The 20,399-nt window shown below is 51.3% G+C and overlaps 1 protein-coding gene across 1 annotated transcript; it reads right to left on the bottom strand.

The window, feature by feature from the left end:
- Positions 1-585: 585 nt before the first annotated feature.
- On the bottom strand, positions 586-19,249 carry mink1 (misshapen-like kinase 1). Its single transcript, XM_084697663.1, is given in 34 exon segments — positions 586-1,441; positions 1,592-1,695; positions 1,698-1,730; positions 1,873-2,032; positions 3,231-3,380; positions 3,538-3,638; positions 3,876-4,010; positions 4,183-4,326; positions 4,584-4,739; positions 4,953-5,064; positions 5,277-5,393; positions 5,591-5,714; positions 5,918-6,069; positions 6,789-6,812; positions 7,356-7,447; positions 7,956-8,056; positions 8,331-8,410; positions 8,517-8,780; positions 8,971-9,141; positions 9,338-9,511; positions 9,808-9,894; positions 10,737-10,844; positions 11,640-11,853; positions 12,234-12,303; positions 12,507-12,682; positions 13,414-13,492; positions 13,612-13,666; positions 13,760-13,890; positions 14,229-14,319; positions 14,444-14,554; positions 14,756-14,938; positions 15,645-15,710; positions 17,930-18,005; positions 19,075-19,249. Coding segments are annotated over 33 exon segments (3,906 nt in total). The 5' UTR covers positions 17,987-18,005; positions 19,075-19,249; the 3' UTR covers positions 586-1,357.
- Between the last annotated feature and the right edge of the window lie 1,150 nt (positions 19,250-20,399).

The raw sequence follows: 20,399 nt of genomic DNA, 5'->3' as shown, positions 1-20,399 counted from the left end.
TATCTGAAGAATCTGTTCCAGCTGAAGTCCTTCAACAGTTGACCCCTAACCCTCCCAGCCTCTGCCCTGGGTGAACAACAACAACTATTGCTAGTAACATCTAATAGTTCGGAACCCGATCAAACTGCAGATTTACAAGCGTTTTCTCTCTTGCTCAAGCGAACACCTGAATTACAAACTGAACATAGATAAAAGCGTATAAACTGAAGATAAGTTTTGATGTCTAACAGGACATGAGAATGCTGGTCTCAGCCCGTCAGTACCCGCGGCTGGCTGCAGAACTTTGTTTACTTCCTGTCTATCCCTCTAGTCGAGATGTTCCACATCGCTCTAGTCGAGATGTTCCACATCGCTCGGTGTAGAAACAGCTCCCACGTCCTCCGCCTACCCCACCCTACGAAGACCCCGCCCTCACCCCCTCCCTCCCTCCCACAATCACAGTTTACCAACAAAACGAACCCCAAGCTCCTCTCCCCAAACAAGAACAGCACAAAAACAGCATATTGCAATATAACAGCAATCTCGAAGTAGTAGAGAGTGAAAGTAAGAATAGAGGAAGAGTAATACCAAATACAGAAACAGCACTGATAATAAAAAATCTGTTTTAAGATGTGATGTTTGTACGTATGAATGAGACACCAGGGTAAAAAGTAAAAACATGTTAAGTCAGATCAGTCATCTCTTAGGGGTGAGGAACTCCAATACTGTTGTGTTGTGGTTGAGTTAAACCACAAAGTGTGTCAACAAAACACATTTTTCTGGAAACATCATGGCCAGATCATTTTTAAAAGTTTTAAATTAAAGTAAAAAAATGTAAAATAAAAAGGATAAAATGTTAATTTCCCCCCCACAACTGATTTTCAGAATTATGTCAGAGTTGGGATGTTTGGCCTGACGCAATACCTCTTGCGTCCTTTAGAGGGCAGTACAGCTGAATCTAGGATCATCAGCATTCAGCAAAGGCAGCGCCAGGATGAGAGCTTACACCCAGGTCCACCAATCACACAAACCTGACCATGAAAACCGCTCAACCTAAACATGGAGATGCTAGTCCCGCCTTTCTTCGCAATGTATAGCCAATCAGGAATGTTCAAACATAACCCCGTAATATGTTAGTAAATAGACTAATCACAGGTCCACCAATGAGGTACAGTAATACAGAGTATATCTATACAGTACATAGATGAGGAGGATGATGTTGGGGATTGTTCTATTCCAGGGGTGATGATCTCTCTCAGGAGGTTAGGCAGGAATGGATGTTCTGTAGGAGTGTGTGTGTGGGTGTGTGTGTGTGAGTGTGTGTGTGTGTGAGTGAGGGGATGGTGGAGTTCATCCACTCTCGTCCAGATCAGCAGCTTCACCAGTTCATGATGCAGTTCCTGTTCAGAGTCATAAAGTACACCTGACTGCTTCCTCCAGAACGCACAGACGCAAAGAACACCTGGGCAAGAGACACACACACACACACACACACACAGTGAGTGAGTGAAACATAAGAGGTACAGATAGGACAGAGAGGTAGAGAGAGGTAGAGAGGGGTAGAGAGAGAGAGCAAGGTAGAGAGAGAGAGAGGTAGAGCGAGAGCACAAACCTTGTCGTTCCTCTCACACAGGAACTTGAGTCTCTGGGCCCTCTTGTGCATGAACACCCCATCCAGGTGACCCGTCTCCACAGAGCGGATCTCTATGGCCTTCTCCCCCAGCCCATGATCTGGTTAGAGCAGATGTGAGCTGTGTACACACACACAGAACATGCATTCAGAGGGAGAAAAGAACCAAGACAGAGAGAGTGTTTGCTGTGCTTAAATATATGAGTGTGTACATGTACTAAGTGTGTGTGAGTGTGTGTACACTGTGTGTGTGGCAGCCGTACCCACGGAGGTGGGCATCTCTCCCCACTGCAGCACCACGTCCTTGATGATGCGTCCGTAGGTGTTGACGTAGACGCCCTCGTCCTCGTAGCACAGCAACATCTCCATCCCATCAGAGCTGGGCAGGAACACGATGGCATGGGGCATCACCTGACTCTGGATCTGGACACAGACAGACAGAGAGAGAGAGAGAGAGAGAGACAGACAGAGGGAGAGAGAGAGAGACAGACAGACAGAGGGAGAGAGAGAGAGACAGACAGACAGAGGGAGAGAGAGACAGACAGACAGACAGACAGACAGACAGAGGGAGAGAGAGAGAGAGACAGACAGACAGAGGGAGAGAGAGAGAGACAGACAGAGGGAGGGAGGGAGAGACAGACAGACAGACAGACAGAGGGAGAGAGAGAGAGACAGACAGACAGAGAGGGAGAGAGAGAGAGACAGACAGACAGAGGGAGAGAGAGAGACAGACAGAGGGAGAGAGAGAGACAGACAGACAGACAGAGGGAGAGAGAGAGAGACAGACAGACAGAGGGAGAGAAAGACAGACAGACAGACAGAGGGAGAGAGAGAGACAGACAGACAGACAGAGGGAGAGAGAGAGAGACAGACAGACAGACAGAGGGAGAGAGAGAGAGACAGACAGACAGAGGGAGAGAGAGACAGACAGACAGAGAGAAGGAGAGAGAGAGAGACAGACAGACAGACAGAGGGAGAGAGAGAGAGACAGACAGACAGACAGACAGGGGGAGAGAGAGAGAGACAGACAGACAGAGGGAGAGAGAGAGACAGACAGACAGAGGGAGAGAGAGAGAGACAGACAGACAGAGGGAGAGAGAGAGACAGACAGACAGACAGAGGGAGAGAGAGAAAAAATAATTAAAATGAATTATCCATCCTATGTAATTTGGGATTATTATAATTGTTTGTGATGGATGAGCGAGAGACTTGTCTCTTGAGTTGGCCTCCTGTCTCTCTCTACGGTATCTTTACTGTCTAATGTCTCCTGTCTCTCTCTACGGTATCTCTACTGTCTAATGTCTCCTGTCTCTCTCTACGGTATCTCTACTGTCTAATGTCTCCTGTCTCTCTCTACGGTATCTCTACTGTCTAATGTCTCCTGTCACTCTCTACGGTATCTCTACTGTCTAATGTCTCGTCACTCTCTACGGTATCTCTCCTGTCTAATGTCTCTTGTCACTCTCTACGGTATCTCTACTGTCGAATGTGTCCTGTGTTTCTCGAGCCTATCCTCTACTCCAGGTAATGACTGGACTTTTTGACAGAGGGATCACACGTCTACAGACCCCCCCTGGTAGGTGGACCCTGACAGGACTGACGTCCCTCCTGCAGCACGTACATGCACAGGGATGTAGATGTCGTAGTTGTTCCCAGAGTCCACGTCGATGGCGTGGAACCCGGCACACGAGCCGTAGATGACCTTTAACCTCTGGCCCTCCTCCACGGTCAGGTCAACCAGCTGGGGTCTGTGAGGGAGGTCTCCGAAAGACTGGAGGGGGGGGGGGGGGGGAGAGACAGAGAACCTGATAAGGGACAACATAAGGCTATCGGAGGGCTGTTATGACCAGCCCACGGAAACCCCACCCCAGCTGGGAGGAGAACAAGAGCAGGGGGGGGGGGGGGACCCACCAGGGAGAGAGACCCACCTTGAAAGCCATGAACTTGTGATAGGGTTTTGGCGCCCAGGCGTAGACCTCCACTGCGTTCTTCATGGCGATCACCAGGAACTTGATCCTCTCGTATTTCACTAGACACACAGCAGGGAGACAGCTGAGCTGGGCTGGAGGAAAGCACTAGACATCCATAACAACACAGAATCAAGTTGCCGGTTCGGTTCCAGGCCTTGCAAAATGACGTTGTGTCCTTGGGCAAGGCACTTCACCCTACTTGCCTCGGGGGGAATGTCCCTGTACTTACTGGAAGTCGCTCTGGATAAGAGCGTCTGCTAAATGACTAATGTAATGTGAATGTGTCTGGTCCTCACCAACTTTGTAGTGCACACAGCCCTCCATCTCCCCCACGGTGGTCCAGCCCTGCTTCTTCTCCACCTCTGGGTCATTGTGCAGGATCTTGTTCCTCAGCCAGGCCAGGTAGTACACACGCACCTTGTTCTTCTTACCTGGGGGAAGGAGGGAGGGAGGGGGAGGAGCGAGGGAGAGAGAGTGACAAGGAGAAAGATAGGAAGAGAAAGTGAGAAGGAGAGAGATAGGGAGAGAGAGAGGGATAAAGAGTGAGAAGGAAAGAGAGCGAGAGAGAGAGAGAGAAAGCTAGGGAGTGATAAGATCACTAACCTGATATGGTGATGAGCAGGTTGAGTCCTTCTAGAACATCCATCTGCTGGAACCTGCGTGAGTTGATGAGGGGGTAGACCTTCCCCTGACCGCTACGATCCAGAAGCTTCAGGCCGTTCTCTGTTCCCACCAGAAGGTTCACACCTGCACACACACACACACACACACACATGTCCTACTCTTATAACCCTGTTCCGCCAACAGGTAAAGGGCCTGTTCTAGTTTGAACACCCAGTTGTCAACCAGTTCAGAACCCGACTTTCTTCTTTGTGGGTCTTAGGTTGGCTCTCTAGGTACTGACGTGTTGGCACCTGCACCGCCCGCTGTGACACTGCTTGTGAAAGCGTCTGTATGAATCCAGTTTGACTAGATGTGAAGGTGTCATGGCAGAGCGCTCTCACCCCAGAGAGCTGCACACAGGATCTCGGAGTTGAACCTCTTCTTGTACTTTCGGATCTCGGGGGTGTCGCTGTGGGGGCGCGTGTTGGTGGGGTTCACATTCACCATGGAACCCTTCCTCACCTCCATCTTCAGCTGCTCAAACCTGGAACCCAGACCTAAGGGCGGGGGGAGGGGAGCAGAAATACGTTCTTTTTATTGTTGTGAAACCAAAACGGAAACGAGAGGACCTGATGATACAATGATGCAGTGCTCAAACCAGGGCAATCAGGCCAGAGTGGTCAAACAGAAAGTGATGCTGTGTGCTGTGGAAACCCTGAACAGAGGGAGCTGGAAGTGAGAGGAAGTGAAAAGACCTCAGCTGAACTCACTGCCAACAGAGATGGAGTCTGCAGCTCCCCCTGCTGGCTGGTACATGCCCAGGTCCACGAAGGTGGTGAAGGAAGACTTGCCTGAAGCCTTGACCAGACCCCTGGACTGATACTGCAGAGAGGAGAGGGAAGGGGAGAGGAGAGGGGAGAGAGAGGAGAGGAGAGGGATGAGGGGAGAGAGATGAGAGAGGAGGGGAGAGAGAGGAGAGGGGAGAGAGCAGAGAGGAGAGGAGGGGAGGGAGAGGAGAGAGAGAGCGTTCAAATATGGAGGACAGAGACAGACAGCTGGACAGACGTCATCTCCATGGATACGGTGCCACTCACATCGTAGACAGAGTCTTTCCCGGGGGAGGAGTGGGAGGTGGAGTCTGTGGGGGAGTGGGAGGGCTGCACCACGTCAGGCAGGTTGGTGTAGCCGTTGTGGCTTCTTTTCTCCGGTGTCTGGAGGGAGCAGGGAATCCACCAATCACAAGCAGGGAATCCACCAATCACAACCCTCAACCTCACAACCTCACCTCACGTGTCCCTGTAGCATGACCACTAACATGACCTCACCTAAACACACACACACAGGTGAGCTCTCTCTGTGGAGCTTCTCTGAGTCCCTCCCCCTCTCCCTGTCCCAGGAGGTGACTCACCCTCTGCACCAGCATGGTCTGGTCCCCATAGCCTCCTGCCTGCTCCCCCTCCCCACCCTCCCCCTCCTCCTCCTCCTCGTGCACCACCATGGTGTTGACAGAGTCCGAGTCTGCGTCCCGAGGGCTGCGGAGGAGGAGGGGAGAAGGAGGAGGAGGGAAAAAGGAGGGGGAGAGAGAAGGAGGAGAGACGGAGGAGGGGGTTAGAGAAGGAGGAGGGGGAGAGAGAGAAGGAGAGCAACAAGGATGTTAAACTTGACCACAAAAACACCAAGATCCACATGTAGCATGAGGAACAAAGACAACATCTCTCTCGCTCTCGCTGCTGACCGGTCAGAGGGGCTCTCCTCCTCCTCCACCCCCTCCCCGCTCTCGCTCTCCTCGCTGCTCTCGCTGCTGTCTGACGAGGAGGAGTAGTCGTTGGCCTTCAGAGGAGGTCGAGGAGGCTCCTCAGGACGCTCCTTGGAGTACATGCCGTGGTCCTGAGGAGGAGGAACAGGAGGGGAGGAGCAGGAGGAGGGAGAGGAGGGTTAGAGGCAGAGGAAGAGGAGGGCAAGAGAGGAGGGTAGGGTTAGAGGCAGAAGAACAGGAGGAGGGCAAGAGAGGAGGAGAGAGGAGGATAGGGTTAGAGGCAGAGGAACAGGAGGGTAAGAGGAGGGTAGGGTTAGAGGCAGAGGAACAGGAGGGTAAGAGAGGAGGGTAGGGTTAGAGGCAGAAGAACAGGAGGAGGGCAAGAGAGGAGGAGAGAGGAGGATAGGGTTAGAGGCAGAGGAACAGGAGGGTAAGAGGAGGGTAGGGTTAGAGGCAGAGGAACAGGAGGAGGGCAAGAGAGGAGGGTCGGATTAGAGGCAGAGGCGGGTAAGAGAGGAGGGTAGGGTTAGAGGCAGGTAAGAGAGGAGGGTAGGGTTAGAGGCAAAGGCGGGTAAGAGAGGAGGGTAGGGTTAGAGGCAGAGGCAGGTAAGAGAGGAGGAGGGTTAGAGAGAGAGAGGAGGGTAGGGTTAGAGGCAGAGGAACAGTAGGAGGGCAAGAGAGGAGGAGGCGGGACAGATAGAGGCAAGGAGGGGAAGGAGGTTTAGAGACAATAGGAGGAGCAAAGATGAGGGTTGCTAGGTGACAGGAGATAAGCAGGCAGATGCAGGAATACAAATGGTGAACTTTACTTTTTACTTTAATACAAACACACACGTGTGCATATACTGACCTCTCCTATGGCTCTCTTGTAACTCTGTAGCATTAGGGAGTGGTCAGACAGGAAGAGGAGGAGTCAGCAGGGGGGGGGGACAACAACAGGAAGCAGGAAACAGCCACAGACAGAAAGACAAGAGAGACAGGAACAGAGTTAGTGCAGGTGTGTTTCCCAGAAGAAGCAGTGCAGATAGTAACCCAAGCGGAAAAATAGTTCACTTAATCTACTAAGAGGGGGCTTACATTTTCACTATGTTTATCTTCTACAAATATATATTCTATATTTAACTTCTACACAATCGCAAGTACTTCAAACGTATGGGTTTAGTACATTCACACACTTACATACTTTAATATATGTAAGTGTGCATGTACTTCTGCTGTGTAGGTCTACTTCAAGCACAGTATTTTCCGCTTGGGAGGCATCCTGTCAGAGAGTGAGCTGTGGTGAGAAGGGACCCAGGCGTGGTGGGGGGGGAGTGGAGAGAGAGGGGGTGGGGGGTCGGACCCATGCAGGTGTGTTAATAGGAAGCTTTAGTGGAGGTCAGCACAGCGCTGGGGTCAAGGGTCAAGGGGCACTCACCGCGGGGCGGCTGGGCCGAGACGATGTCCGGGACTCGCCGGGCTTGTGGCGGCCGCCGTGGGGCAGGATTGGGGAGTCCATCTTGGAGGAGCCTGAAAGAAGCACTCACATGGTGAAGCTGGAAAACTGCTGTCAGGGTACACTGTCATCCCTCAGGATGCTGGACTGACTCACTGAGGCAGAGGGAGAGGGACTGACTCACTGAGTCAGAGGGAGAGACTCACTGAGTCAGAGGGAGAGGGACTGACTCACTGAGTCAGAGGGAGAGTCTCACTGAGTCAGAGGGAGAGGGACTGACTCACTGAGTCAGAGGGAGAGGGACTGACTCACTGAGTCAGAGGGAGAGGGACTGACTCACTGAGTCAGAGGGGGAGGGACTGACTCACTGAGTCAGAGGGAGAGGGACTGACTCACTGAGTCAGAGGGGGAGGGACTGACTCTCTGAGTCAGAGGGGGAGGGACTGACTCACTGAGTCAGAGGGAGAGACTCACTGAGTCAGAGGGGGAGGGACTGACTCACTGAGTCAGAGGGGGAGGGACTGACTCACTGAGTCAGAGGGAGAGGGACTGACTCACTGAGTCAGAGGGGGAGGGACTCACTGAGTATGCGGTGTCTCTCCAGAGAGCCTGTCTGAGGCAGGTTGGACACAATGCTCATGTCTGCTCTCTCCCAGCGGTCGTTGCGGCTCAGGTCTGGGTTACTGCGAGCGAGCGAGCGACAGAGACAGAGACAGAGAACAGACATGACATACTGCTCTGCTTTCTACTGTCTGCTCACCTCTGTCATGTCTGCATGGTTATCTGGCTGTCCTACCTGGGTGATTGTCCTACCTGGGTGACTGTGCTACCTGGCTCTGACTGTTACCTGGGTGACTGTGTTACCTGGCTCTGACTGTGTTACCTGGCTCTGACTGTGTTACCTGGCTCTGACTGTGTTACCTGGCTCTGACTGTGTTACCTGGGTGACTGTGTTACCTGGCTCTGACTGGGTGTCTGGTGCCGGAGGAGAGGTTGGTGTTGAGGGCAGTGGCGATGGACGCTGTCCTCTGAGGGATCTGAACACAACAGCACTTCCTGTTACATCACATCCTCTGGTGCACCCGGCATTCATCCTCACCCTGGGTAACTCCCCCAATAGCCCCGCCCCCAGCCCCCCCTCACCTTGGGTGGCTGCTCCTCGGGCAGGCGTATCCAGGGGCCGCGCTCGTCCCTCATTGGTCGAGTGAGGGGGGCGGGGCTCTCGGAGGTGGGGTCAGAGTTCTGGCGCACCAGCTCCCTGGAGTGGAGTGGGCGGGGCGTGGGGGTGGGTGCGGGGTCCTGGGTGGGGAAGGCGGACATGGTCTTAGTGGGCTGGTCACACAGAGACTGAGAGCGGGGGACCGGGGCTGCATAGGGCTTTAGAGGAACCAGGTGAGCCATCTGGAACTGAAGAGGCCAGGGGGAGGGAGGGAGGTGCAGCGGGACGAAAAGGACACGAAGGAGTGAAATGAAGATGAAGGGTTGAATAGGAAAGAAAAAGCAGGAAGAGTTAATCAGGACAGAGATCAGGAAAAGGCTTGGTGTATTAATCAAGGTAGCAGGGTAGGTACACTCTAACACACACACACACACACACACACCTTGCCCTGCCCCCCTGGGGTTCAACAGGCCGCTGCATGGGCGGGGTCTGAGCAGCCTGGCCGCTCCCTGATTGGCTGGCGTCGGAGCGTGACTGGAGGGCTGTGTCGGACACGGTGGTGCAGATCTTAGGAGAGCCCTGACGGTTCAGTTTGCTGCGCTCCTCCACCTGCACACAGCCCAGGGCGGAGGTGAAGGGTAGTGTAGTGAGTAGTCTGTAGGGTAGGGTAGTGGGTAGGGTGTAGTGTAGGGTGTAGTGTGTAGTGTATAGTGTGTAGGGTGTAGTGTGTAGTGTAGTACAGTGTGTAGTGTGTAGTGTGTAGGGTAGGGTAGTGTGTAGTGTAGTACAGGGTGTAGTGCAGTACCTCACGGGCCCAGGCAGGCTTGTTGCTAGGCTCCATGTTCTTGCTGTAATGGTACATCTGAGGTTTCTTGTCCTGCTGCTGCTGTAGGGAGACCAGGTAGGCATGTTCCTGCTGCAGCTGTCTCTGGAGACGCTCTGACTGCCTCTGCTCCTCAAGCTGCTTACGCTTGTACTCCTGCACACACAAACACACACACACACACACACACACAACACACACGCAGGGTCAGAAAGATCAGTGTGGAGCACAAGCATGCTAGCACACACACACACACCCTCAGTAGCACACGGCAACATGCAGGGTTCAGACACACGGTGCTTTGGTCTGATGGTTGACACACTCATCCGGGACAGCCCGCAGAAGCAGCCTGTCTCCAGCTAGTGTGGGGGGGGGGGGGAGGAAGGGCTACACACTCTGCACAAAGGGGGGAGAGGGGAGATATGCAGGATGAAGGAGAGGAGGAGGATTACCATGAGCAGAGCTTGCTCCTGTAACAGCTGCTGCTGCAGGATTTCTAACTGTCGTTGCTCCTCCTCTAATTTATGCCTTATGAACTCCTGAGGCAGAGACGGAGGCAGGGACAGAGACAGAGGCAGGGACAGAGGCAGGGACAGAGGCAGGGACAGGGGCAGAGACGGAGGCAGGGACAGGGACAGAGGCAGGGACAGGGACAGAGGCAGGGACAGGGACAGAGGCAGGGACAGGGACAGAGGCAGGGACAGAGACAGGGACAGAGACAGGGACAGGGACAGAGGCAGGGACAGAGGCAGGGACAGAGGCAGGGGCAGGGGCAGGGACAGAAGCAGGGACAACACAGGTGGAAAATGAGGAGAAAGTTAGAAACATTCAGATCCTGCCACACTGGTATGATAGAAGCAGCATGGTAGTGGTGTCATAACCACTACTCACCAGCAGGTGGTGGAAAACCACCGGAATCAAAGCTGGAGTCACATTTGACTATGGTTATTATTGTTAGTACAATCAAATAACATGTCAGTGATACTATGCATGTCTAGACAGCGACAGTATTCTCCACTACTGTATTTCAGTCGTCAGCAGAGAGAGGTGGTTAGGGCGGTACAGTTTAAACCCAGGCAGTCTTACTAAGAGCAGAGTAGAAACAGGGCAGAGACAGAGGGAGAGAGAGAGGTAGAGTGAGAGAGAAAGAGAGAGGTAGAGAGAGACAGAGAGAGAGGTAGAGAGAGAGAGACATTCACCCACAGAAATCTTATCTCTGAATAAATACACTAATTTAGATTCTTGCTGCCATGGCAACTTGCTCGTGGACATTCCGCCTGCCGGAGAGAGACTTGCAGTGGGCTGCAGACAAGACACGCCCCCCAGCCCCAGCCTGATTGGCTGACTGGGTGGGGGGCTTGTGCCTCCTGTGATTGGTTACCTGCTCCCTCTCGGCCAGCCTCCTGTCGTCCTCCCGCCTCATGTCGTCAAGGCGACGGTGGGGGCCCTTCTCCTGCAGGCGCACCATCTCCCTCTCCTTTCGTTGTTGCTGCGGCGACAGGAAGCAAGCACGTATCACTTGACAACCACAGTTTAGTTATGATGTTGTCGTGAAAGAGGGAGCTGTTTCTGCTGAGATGGGAGGAAAGAGGGAAGGATGAATGGATGAAGGAGGAAAGACTGGGAGGAGGAAGGGAGGTGGATAGGATGGAGACTGAGAAAGAGAGAGGAGAGAGGAGGGAGAGGAGAGAGGAGGGAGAGTGAGAGAGAGGGAGAGAGAGGAGGGAGAGAGAGAGAAGATGGAGAGAGAGAGAGGAGGGAGGATGGAGAGAGAGGGAGAGAGAGGAGGGAGAGAGAGAGAAGATGGAGAGAGAGAGGAGGGAGGATGGAGAGAGAGGGAGAGAGAGAAGAGGATGGAGAGAGAGGAGGAGGAGGATGTTGAGTCATGCAGCCGTTCCCTGATGCTAGAGGCCCTGATGACGAGAGGCTGTTTTAATGAACACTTCTCAACCACCATCTCCCAAACCCTCTCTAGCAAAACGATCCCTCTGCCAGGCTAGATCTGTCTGACAAAATCTCTCCATAACCCATCCCTGTTCTCCAGTACTTGGAGCCGAGCCGTGCTCTGGTGCAGCAGAGTGCTGCTGTGCTGCATGTGTTGCTGTGCTGCAGGTGCTGCTGTGCTGCAGGTGCTGCTGTGCTGCAGGTGCTGCTGTGCTGGCCTGATGTGGCACAGCTGCTGATTCAGACTCAGGTGGGACTGAACCAGCTCACAGGTTTGGACACACATTTTGAAAGGGCAAGAGCACTAGTCTGTGTGCATGTCTGTGTGTGTGCTCCCCACCTCCTCCAGTCGGCGGCGTTGTTCCTTCTGTTCCTCGATGCGTTTCTGCCGGTCGTGCAGTAGCTGCCTCTTGTGCTCCTCGGGGTCGCGGTGCTGCGCCCCCAGCTGGGCCTGCTGCCTCTTCAGGGCCTCCGTCCGCTCCTTGTTCTTCTCCTGCTGCAGGCGCAGGAAGTCCCGCCTCAGCGTCGACTCACCCGGCACGTTCAGGATGGAGCTGCTGGGAGGGGGGAGAGAGGAGAGGGGGAAAGAGAGGTGGTGGGGGGGGGCTGCGTCAGGTAGATGTGCCAGTGTAACGCATGTTGGGGTGTAACCATGGGCCAGTGTAACAGATGTTGGGGTGTAACATGTGCCAGTGTAACAGATGTTGGAGTGTAACAGATGTGCCAGTGTAAGAGATGTTGGAGTGTAACAGATGTGCCAGTGTAACAGATGTTGGGCTGTAACAGATGTTGGGCTGTAACAGATGTTGGGCTGTAACAGATGTTGGGCTGTAACAGATGTGCCAGTGTAACAGATGTTGGGCTGTAACAGATGTTGGGCTGTAACAGATGTGCCAGTGTAACAGATGTTGGGGTGTAACCGTGGGCGTGTTACCTGGACTCGCGCTCATCTCCATGGTTTTCCTCGTCCTCGTCACTGCCGCTGTACTCGTACTCTGTTTCCTCTGGACAGCAGACACGGGGGGGGGGGGGGGGGGGGGACGACGACACGGGGCGGGGGGGAGGGTGACAGAGAGTGAGCGCAATATAGAAAGCTGTCTTTCTGTTCTTACCTCTCCTCACCTTTATCTCCCTCCCTCCCACCTCCTCCCTCTTCCATTTCTCTCCCTCCCTCCTTTCTCTTCCCTCCTCCTCCCCTCCTCCTCACCTTTCTCTCCCCTCTTCTTGCGCGTGCGGTCGATGTGGTCCTTAAGCTGGATGCGCACCTGCCTCTCAGTGGGCTGGTCTCGGATGAACGAGTGCTTCAGAAGCTGCTCAGTGGACGGTCTGCTGGGGTAGGTCTTCACCAGGCTGCCCTCGATGAAGTCTATGAACTTCTTAGACCTGGGAGGGAGGGAGGGAGAGATAATGAGAGAGGCAGGTAAGGCAGGTAAGGCAGGTAAGGCAGGGGTCTTGATGGAAAACAGCATGATGGATTATTTTATTTTTGTATCAAAACATTTGAGACAAAGAGACAGGAGAGAGAGAGAGAGAGAGAGAGAGAGAGAGAGAGAGAGAGAGAGAGAGAGAGAGAGAGAGAGAGCGTGAGAGACAGACAGACAGAGACAGAGAGAGAGGAAAAAGAAGGAGAGTGCAGATATGTCCAGTCACACTTCCCCAACAGCAGCATGCTAAAGAGGGTTGTTACTGAATATAGCATGTCACAGATCAGATGGTGTGATGCTGTTCCACTTCCTGTCTGGCCTGTGCCACAGGAAGACTGAACATCTGGTCTGGTGGTAAACAGCAAAGCCAAGCGCAAGGTTAACACCTCAACTCACAGACCTCTTACATTTAACCCCTGTAAGTTTAACCCCATGCTGATGAAGAGGCTGAAATGGGGCGAGTTTAGTTCCACTTGAAGGAATCGCTCCACTGCAGGCATGAGGGGGGGAGCAGCAGGGAGGAAATAGCCGTCCTAAAATAAAGCTGAGAACAGCAGGAACAGCAGTCCTGCTGTAGTCTGTACAGCAGAGAGAGGAGGAGGAGGGGGAGGAGGAAGAGGAGGAAGAGGAAGAGGAAGAAGAGGAGGAGGAAGGGGAGGAGGAGTAGGAGGAGGAGGAGGAGGTGCTCACCACTTCTTGGACTTGAGTTTAGGAGGAGGGTTCCTGGGGATCAGGAACAGGGCCCTCATGGGGTGCATGTCACACAGAGCTGCAGGAGGAGCACATCTCAGCTGCTACATACGGAGGAGGGGGTGTGTGTAGAGCTGTGTGTGTGTGTGTGTGTGTGTGTGTAGAGCTGTGTGTGTGTGTGTGTGTGTGTGTACTTACGTGGGGCTCCTTCTGCCATCTCTATAGCGGTGATCCCCAAGGACCAGATATCACTCTGTGGGGACACACAAGTCAATACCCAAACACACACAGACACAAACACACACACACACACACCACACGCCCTGCAGGACAGTGGGAGGTTTACCCGGTAGTCGTAGGTGGAGTCTGGGTTCTCGTCGCAGGCGATCACCTCGGGGGCCATCCAATACGGCGTCCCGATGAAGGTGTTCCTGCGGCCCACCGTCCGGTCCAGCTGGGCGCTCACGCCAAAGTCCACTGAGACAAGACCACAGCGCGTCAGGAAGTACAGTAACTAGGCCGGTAACTGTGGTAACTAGGGTTAGTCACTATGGTAGTAACTATGACAGAAACTATGCTAGCTAGAGTTAGTAGCTATTAGGGGTGGAAATCTTGTGGTACCTCACGACTCGATTCTTAGGGGGTCACAATTCGATTAAAAATCAATTCATGTAAATTTGTGAATCGATCTGAATCAGTAGCAGGCTGAATCGCGATTCAAATGTCAATCGATTCTTTTTTCCCCCCACCCCTAGTAGCTATGGCAGCGAGACAGTCTTGTTTTTGCTTCAGTGTTAAAAGGGGCCTCAACTGACCCAGCTTGACTTCTGCATTCTCTGTGAGGAGAACGTTCTGTCCCTTGATGTCTCTGTGGATGACCTTGTGTTGGTGGAGGTGGGTCAGGCCCTGGGTAGACACACGAGGAGAGGTCAGAGGTCAGAGGATCACAGGTTCACATCTCACAGATGTGGTGTTTGGCTGGCTGGCTGGCTGGCTGGCTGGGTTACTGACTGACTGACTGACTGCTCACCCTCAGAATCTCCCTGCAGATGTAGGCGATCCAGTCCTCTTTCAGAGAGTTGCCCTTGGTGTTCTTCACCAGGTCAGTTACAGAGCCTGCCCCACAGAACTCCATCACCAGCTGGAACACACACACACACACTCAGTAGACAGCTAACACACACACACACTCAGTAGACAGCTAACACACACACACACTCAGTAGACAGCTAACACACACACACACACTCAGTAGACAGCTAACACACACACACACACACACACACTCTCTCTCTCTCTCTCTCTCTCTCCAGACAGCACACACTGTGAGTGTGAGACACACCCAGAGCTGGTCATCCGTTCCTGGGGGGCTCTTCTTGACGAAGGCTCCGTAGTACGTAGCGATGTTGCGGTGGTGGCTGTACTTCTTCAGCATGTTGATCTCCGCCTTGATCTCCTCCTCCTCCTCCTCCGTCACATCCATCACCTTTATGGCCGCCAGCTGGCCCGTCTTCACATGACGCCCCTGATACAGGAGACGAACACCGGGTCACCTCAACCAGCCAATCACAACACACCACAACCACAAACTCACCACAGCTGCTGTCAGCTCATGCAGAGAACTCAGAACTCTTCCTAATGTCACCTTCTATCAGATTGGTGGAGGGAGTCAGATGGCTGAGCGGTGAGGGAGTCGGGCTAGTAATCAGAAGCTGGATCGATTCCCCACCGTGCCAAAAATGACCCCAAAGATGATCACCCTACTTGCCTCGGGGGAATGTCCCTGTACTTACTGTAAGTCGCTCTGGATAAGAGCGTCTGCTAAATGTAATGTAATGGTGCATCAGTGTGTTCTGTTCCCCTCTATCCCCCCCCCTCTCTCTCCCTCTCTCTTTCCTCTCTCCCTATTCTTATCTGAATATCTGTCACTACGCACTCAGCTTAGAGCCCTTTAGCGTGTTTCTACACACCGTACTGATCTGCTGTTATCTCAAGATTTAGGCTGGGGAGGTTTGTGATCAAGTAGATGATTTCAGACTACCTCAATCTTAGCTTCGACCTCGTCCCATCACTTCCATACACACCACCCTCACCTCCACAAACACACACACACACACACACACACAGTCCCATCACCTCCACACACACACACACAGTCCCATCACCTCCACACACACACACACACACAGTCCCATCACCTCCACACACACCCAGGGCTCCTCTGGTCTTACCTTGTACACCTGTCCGTAGGTGCCATTGCCCACCACCTCGACCAGCTCAAAGATCCCAGCTGGATCCTGGAGGACAGGATAGACGACAGCATCACAGCTGAACACCATCTCATCCCAAAAAGACCACTTCACGTAAAACTACAGTCCGTTACTATGGTTACACCATGTTACCAAGGCTACACGGTGCTATGGAAACGGAGGAGAGAGCGAAGGCTGTAGGCCACATCTGACATCATCCAGACAGGTGGGTGAGTAACAGCCCAGATGGGTCCCACCCGACTGACACAACACACAAGTGGCTCTGATAATGGCTACTTATATTAAATGTCATCATTTTTATCCACTGGAGAGGGTAAAACACCAACCCCTGCTCCACCACTGTGATTCACTGTGTAGGTCTGTGTCGTGCGGCTATGTGTTCTGTGTAGGTCTGTGTAGGTCTGTGCAGGTCTGTGCAGGTCTACGTAGGTCTGTGCAGGTCTGTGCAGGTCTGCGCAGGTCTGTGTGTTGTGGGAGAGAACAAGGGTTTCATCTGGCTCCAATATCAGATCTTCTCTTGACTTTTCAAGTGCAGAGAGGAGGAACACAGGAGAGGGGAGAGGAGGAACACAGGAGAGGGGAGAGGAGGAACACAGGAGAGGAGGAACACAGGAGAGGAGGAACACAGGAGAGGAGGAACAGAGGAGAGGAGGAACACAGGAGAGGAGGAACACAGGAGAGGAGGAACAGAGGAGAGGAGGAACACAGGAGAGGGGAGAGGAGGAACACAGGAGAGGGGAGAGGAGGAACACAGGAGAGGAGGAACACAGGAGAGGAGGAACACAGGAGAGGAGGAACACAGGAGAGGAGGAACACAGGAGAGGAGGAACACAGGAGAGGAGGAACACAGGAGAGGAGGAACACAGGAGAGGGGAGAGGAGGAACACAGGAGAGGAGGAACACAGGAGAGGAGGAACACAGGAGAGGAGGAACACAGGAGAGGGGAGAGGGATGAGCTCATAAGCAGCTCCAGTTGAAAAGGGTTTTAAACTACGGTGAAACCCCCCCCGCCCCCCGAAATAACGGGGTTTAGACAAATCGACCACTAACTTCACCTGTGCCCAGCGGTGATTAAAACCACCAATCACAGGAGAGATGGAGCACCCGGGCCAAGAGATGGGAAGAGGAGGAGTAGGATCAGGAAAACAGCGATCTAGGAGGAGGTTAACGTAATTATCTGGAAGGGAGGGGGGGTGCAGAGACAGCGGTGTCGCCCACGTTCAACGCTGAGCGTGGGAAGAGATAACGGAGAGAGAGAGGGGGAGGAATGGGAGCAGAAACTGACTGTCAACAATAACAGGAGCGTACACTAATGTACGGGGGGAATGAAGAAAGCTCTACAGACGTCGATGTGGGCCTTTTTAAAGCTCCACGGCTGACTAGGCCATTAGAAAGGACGTAGGCTACAATTTCAGAGTGTGTTAGGGTTAGTTCTGCGAGTCTCTCTCTCTCACTCACTCACTCTCTTTGTGAGTGTGTCTTTCTGTGTGTGTGTGTGTGTCTCAGTACCAAGCAGTGGGTGTTATATAGGACACCTATCAAAGAATGAACTCTGGTGATTCATCCCTCTCTGCGCCTGCTGCATGTATCTCAGAAGCCAGCGCTGCCTGAGAGTTCTAGGCTGGCACCGTTACGGAACCGCTGAAGAGGCTAGCGAGAAAAACAAGCAGCGCACAATCCTGTTTCCAAACCTGCCCTCCCCCCCTGCAGTGCTTTTCACCAAACAAAGGTGGCAAAAGGGCAAGTGAAAGGGTTAGGTAATTCAACACAACTTTGTAACAGGCACCTGAGATATCTATAGGTTCCCGCAGTGAATACCTGGAATGGAAACAAATATAGTGGGAGGCCGTAGCTCGCAACATGTCGTCTTTCGCTGGCCTGTTGGTGGGCCTGGCTGGCTCACAGCTCTCTGTTCTGTTCAAATAACTGTGTGGCTATAACAGTGCGGCGACTGTAGCTATAACCGATTCTTGCAACAACTGCAGAATAATACCGCGAGATTATTTTAAGAAAGCTCTGACATTCTCTGGTCATTAGCCTGACCCACAAGCACCAGTTGGCAAATCTGACGATGTAAATAATTCCCACCCTGTCAATGCAACACATAACTTGTTGCTTGCTTCCTGCAATGGGTAGCTGTGAAACATAAGGACACATGATTAGATACCACAGTTAAGTTGGTGTCTAATCATGTTTTGGATAGTTTAAAAAATATATGTATATCAGTAACGATCAAGTGGACTTACCCTCAACGCTGCGAGGTCTATGTCGTCCAGGCTTCGTGTAGGTGCGTTTTCAGACATCGCTGGCAAAAAGTTGTAGCTGGCGAGTAAGCAAGTTAGCCAATTATCGGCAAAAAGGTATGGCAAAAACGTTTGGATCTCTTGCTCACCGTAACTGTAACTCTAAACCATTCAAAAACAGGTTATTCAACCATTCCCTAGCACATAATCGCCCGATTAGCGACACTAACCAAAACTACAAGCAACACGCCCTGGCCCGACAGCACAGGTTACCTGTCCGACAGTCGCTTGCTACGCCTACAGGAGGTGGGCATCTGATGTAGCTACGACAACAAGCCGATGGCAACCTGCCTACAATAATTTACTATCGAATTATATCAACATACAAGTGGAAGACTTAAGTATAGATCGACAACATTAACCGGTAACATTAGCACGACGTGCCACCCCTCCCATCACCACGCAGAAACAAGTATTCTGACTGTTCTGCACTGAATGCACAAGCGCTCATTTCGGCAACACCGCATACTTAGGTCTTCAAAACAATCTGATATACGACAATAACTAAAAAACGATGATCAAGACAAGTTGTAATCCGAGAGTGGTCATAAATTAGTAATCTCGCTCGTTACTGGTGTCATAATAACATCGAGCTCAGTGCCACCTGAATGTTTGTCGCAGAAGCACAGTTGGTGTTGAGGCTGCCATTAGCTGTACTAGCCAGCCTGCTATCTACCCACGCACAAGTCAACATAACCGCAGACTCCTCAAACCAGAACTCATCTGTAGATAGATACATATTCCATAACATGTCAACAGCTAGAAACAAAAAAAAAATCGAAACATATAATCGCTCGTCAAAACGGAATGCAGCTACTACTGTAAAGCTGGCTTAGCTAGTTTGTCAATAATGACAGCAAACTGCGCGGAATGTCGCCGCTTATAAAGAAACTTTAAATCTATTAGTACAGTAACTGCCTAAAAATCTCTCCAGTTGCTAATTCGCATGTATGACAGTCGACTCTGATGTTGCAGACTCATCTTGAAAATCACAACAAACAACCTCCTCCGCCAGGCTCTTGGCCCCTGAACACCTAATGAACGATAACATGAAGAACTGCGACAGAAAAAGAGTTGTTCGTACTTACGAGGTATTACTAAGATAAGTAATTAGCTAGGTCGATGGCTAGCCTTCCCCGCTAATGCAAACTACACATACGGTGCACTTACTAGCTAGCTAACTAGCCAACTTATTTTCCCGACATGTTTCCTCAAGGCTTGTCCAGTTTTGTGTCTGTGCGGTGGTGCTGTGACGTTCATGATCTGAACACTTCGCGTCTTTTTTTTTTTTCTTTTTTTTTTTGAAGTGTTAGCTACGGTACTTCATCAGGGACAAATTACCTGAAAGTCTCTTGAGAGTTCGTGTAACAACAGGTCCAGATGAGGTCCGCTCCAACGAACTGGACATTGTTTAGAGATCAAAGTTATATTTTTTAATCACAATAGACTAATTGAGAATAAACAAAACCGAGGTGTAAGTAGACTGAAGTAAACTTCAGGTTACATGTGTAGGAAACCACTCGAAACAGCTGAGAAGGTTAGCTCTGAGGTACGTGGTCACCTACAGTAATACAAGTCATGTTTTTGTTATGCGTTTTATTCAGTTTCAGTTAAAAAAATAAAAACAGTTAGTGCGTTAACACCTGCATATTTTTTTAATGTTTAATGTTAAATTACACACACACACAAATTGTGGTTGAGGACATTTTTAGAAATGTATACAAATATATTTGATGTATAAAAAAATGTTTAATAGGATGTATGTAAATATATATCATATGAAAATATGAGCCTTTTTCCGATTGTTTTCTACATATATTTTAGTGTTAAACTTGATGATTTAGGTTGGCTGAGGGACAGTTATGGTTGTATGTGAAGCCCTCCGTGACATTGCTTGTAAAAAGGGATATACAAATACATTTGTTATGCATATTTCTTAGATTTGACATGAAAGGCCTCAGTCATGTTAATAATGTCAGGACTGCTGGTGAGGTCTCCTGTGCATGCATTTGAAAAATATTACGTACAATACATTCAAAACCTTTTTCCAGCCTTTCTAAATATAACAATAACTTCTACGCCACATTGTTTAGTTGAGTTATAATAACATAGTTGTTAGAGTGATTAATGACATAGTAATTTATTCACGTTGTGTTTTGATAGATGCCTGAAAGAGTGTTTGATAGATGTACCACCAAAGGGTACAGGGCTGTTAACTGTCAAAGCTAATTAGCTAATAAAAGTGTAGCTATTGTACATCAGAGAGCTTCTCTTTAATCCCTATTTGTAAGGTGTCAGTTGTTATTTTCTCTTATACGTGTGTCTACGGGCACCTTGTGACAGGCCATGAGCCACAAACCCTGTCTACAGGCCAGTAATCAGGCCTCTAGTGGAATGGTGGTGAAAGCAAACT

Source organism: Hypomesus nipponensis, chromosome 5 (genome assembly GCF_054491055.1).
Source record: "Hypomesus nipponensis isolate SF chromosome 5, ASM5449105v1, whole genome shotgun sequence".
Taxonomy (NCBI): Eukaryota; Metazoa; Chordata; class Actinopteri; order Osmeriformes; family Osmeridae; genus Hypomesus; species Hypomesus nipponensis.
Note: the sequence above shows the minus strand (reverse complement) of the source record. Positions and strands in the feature narration are given on the sequence as shown.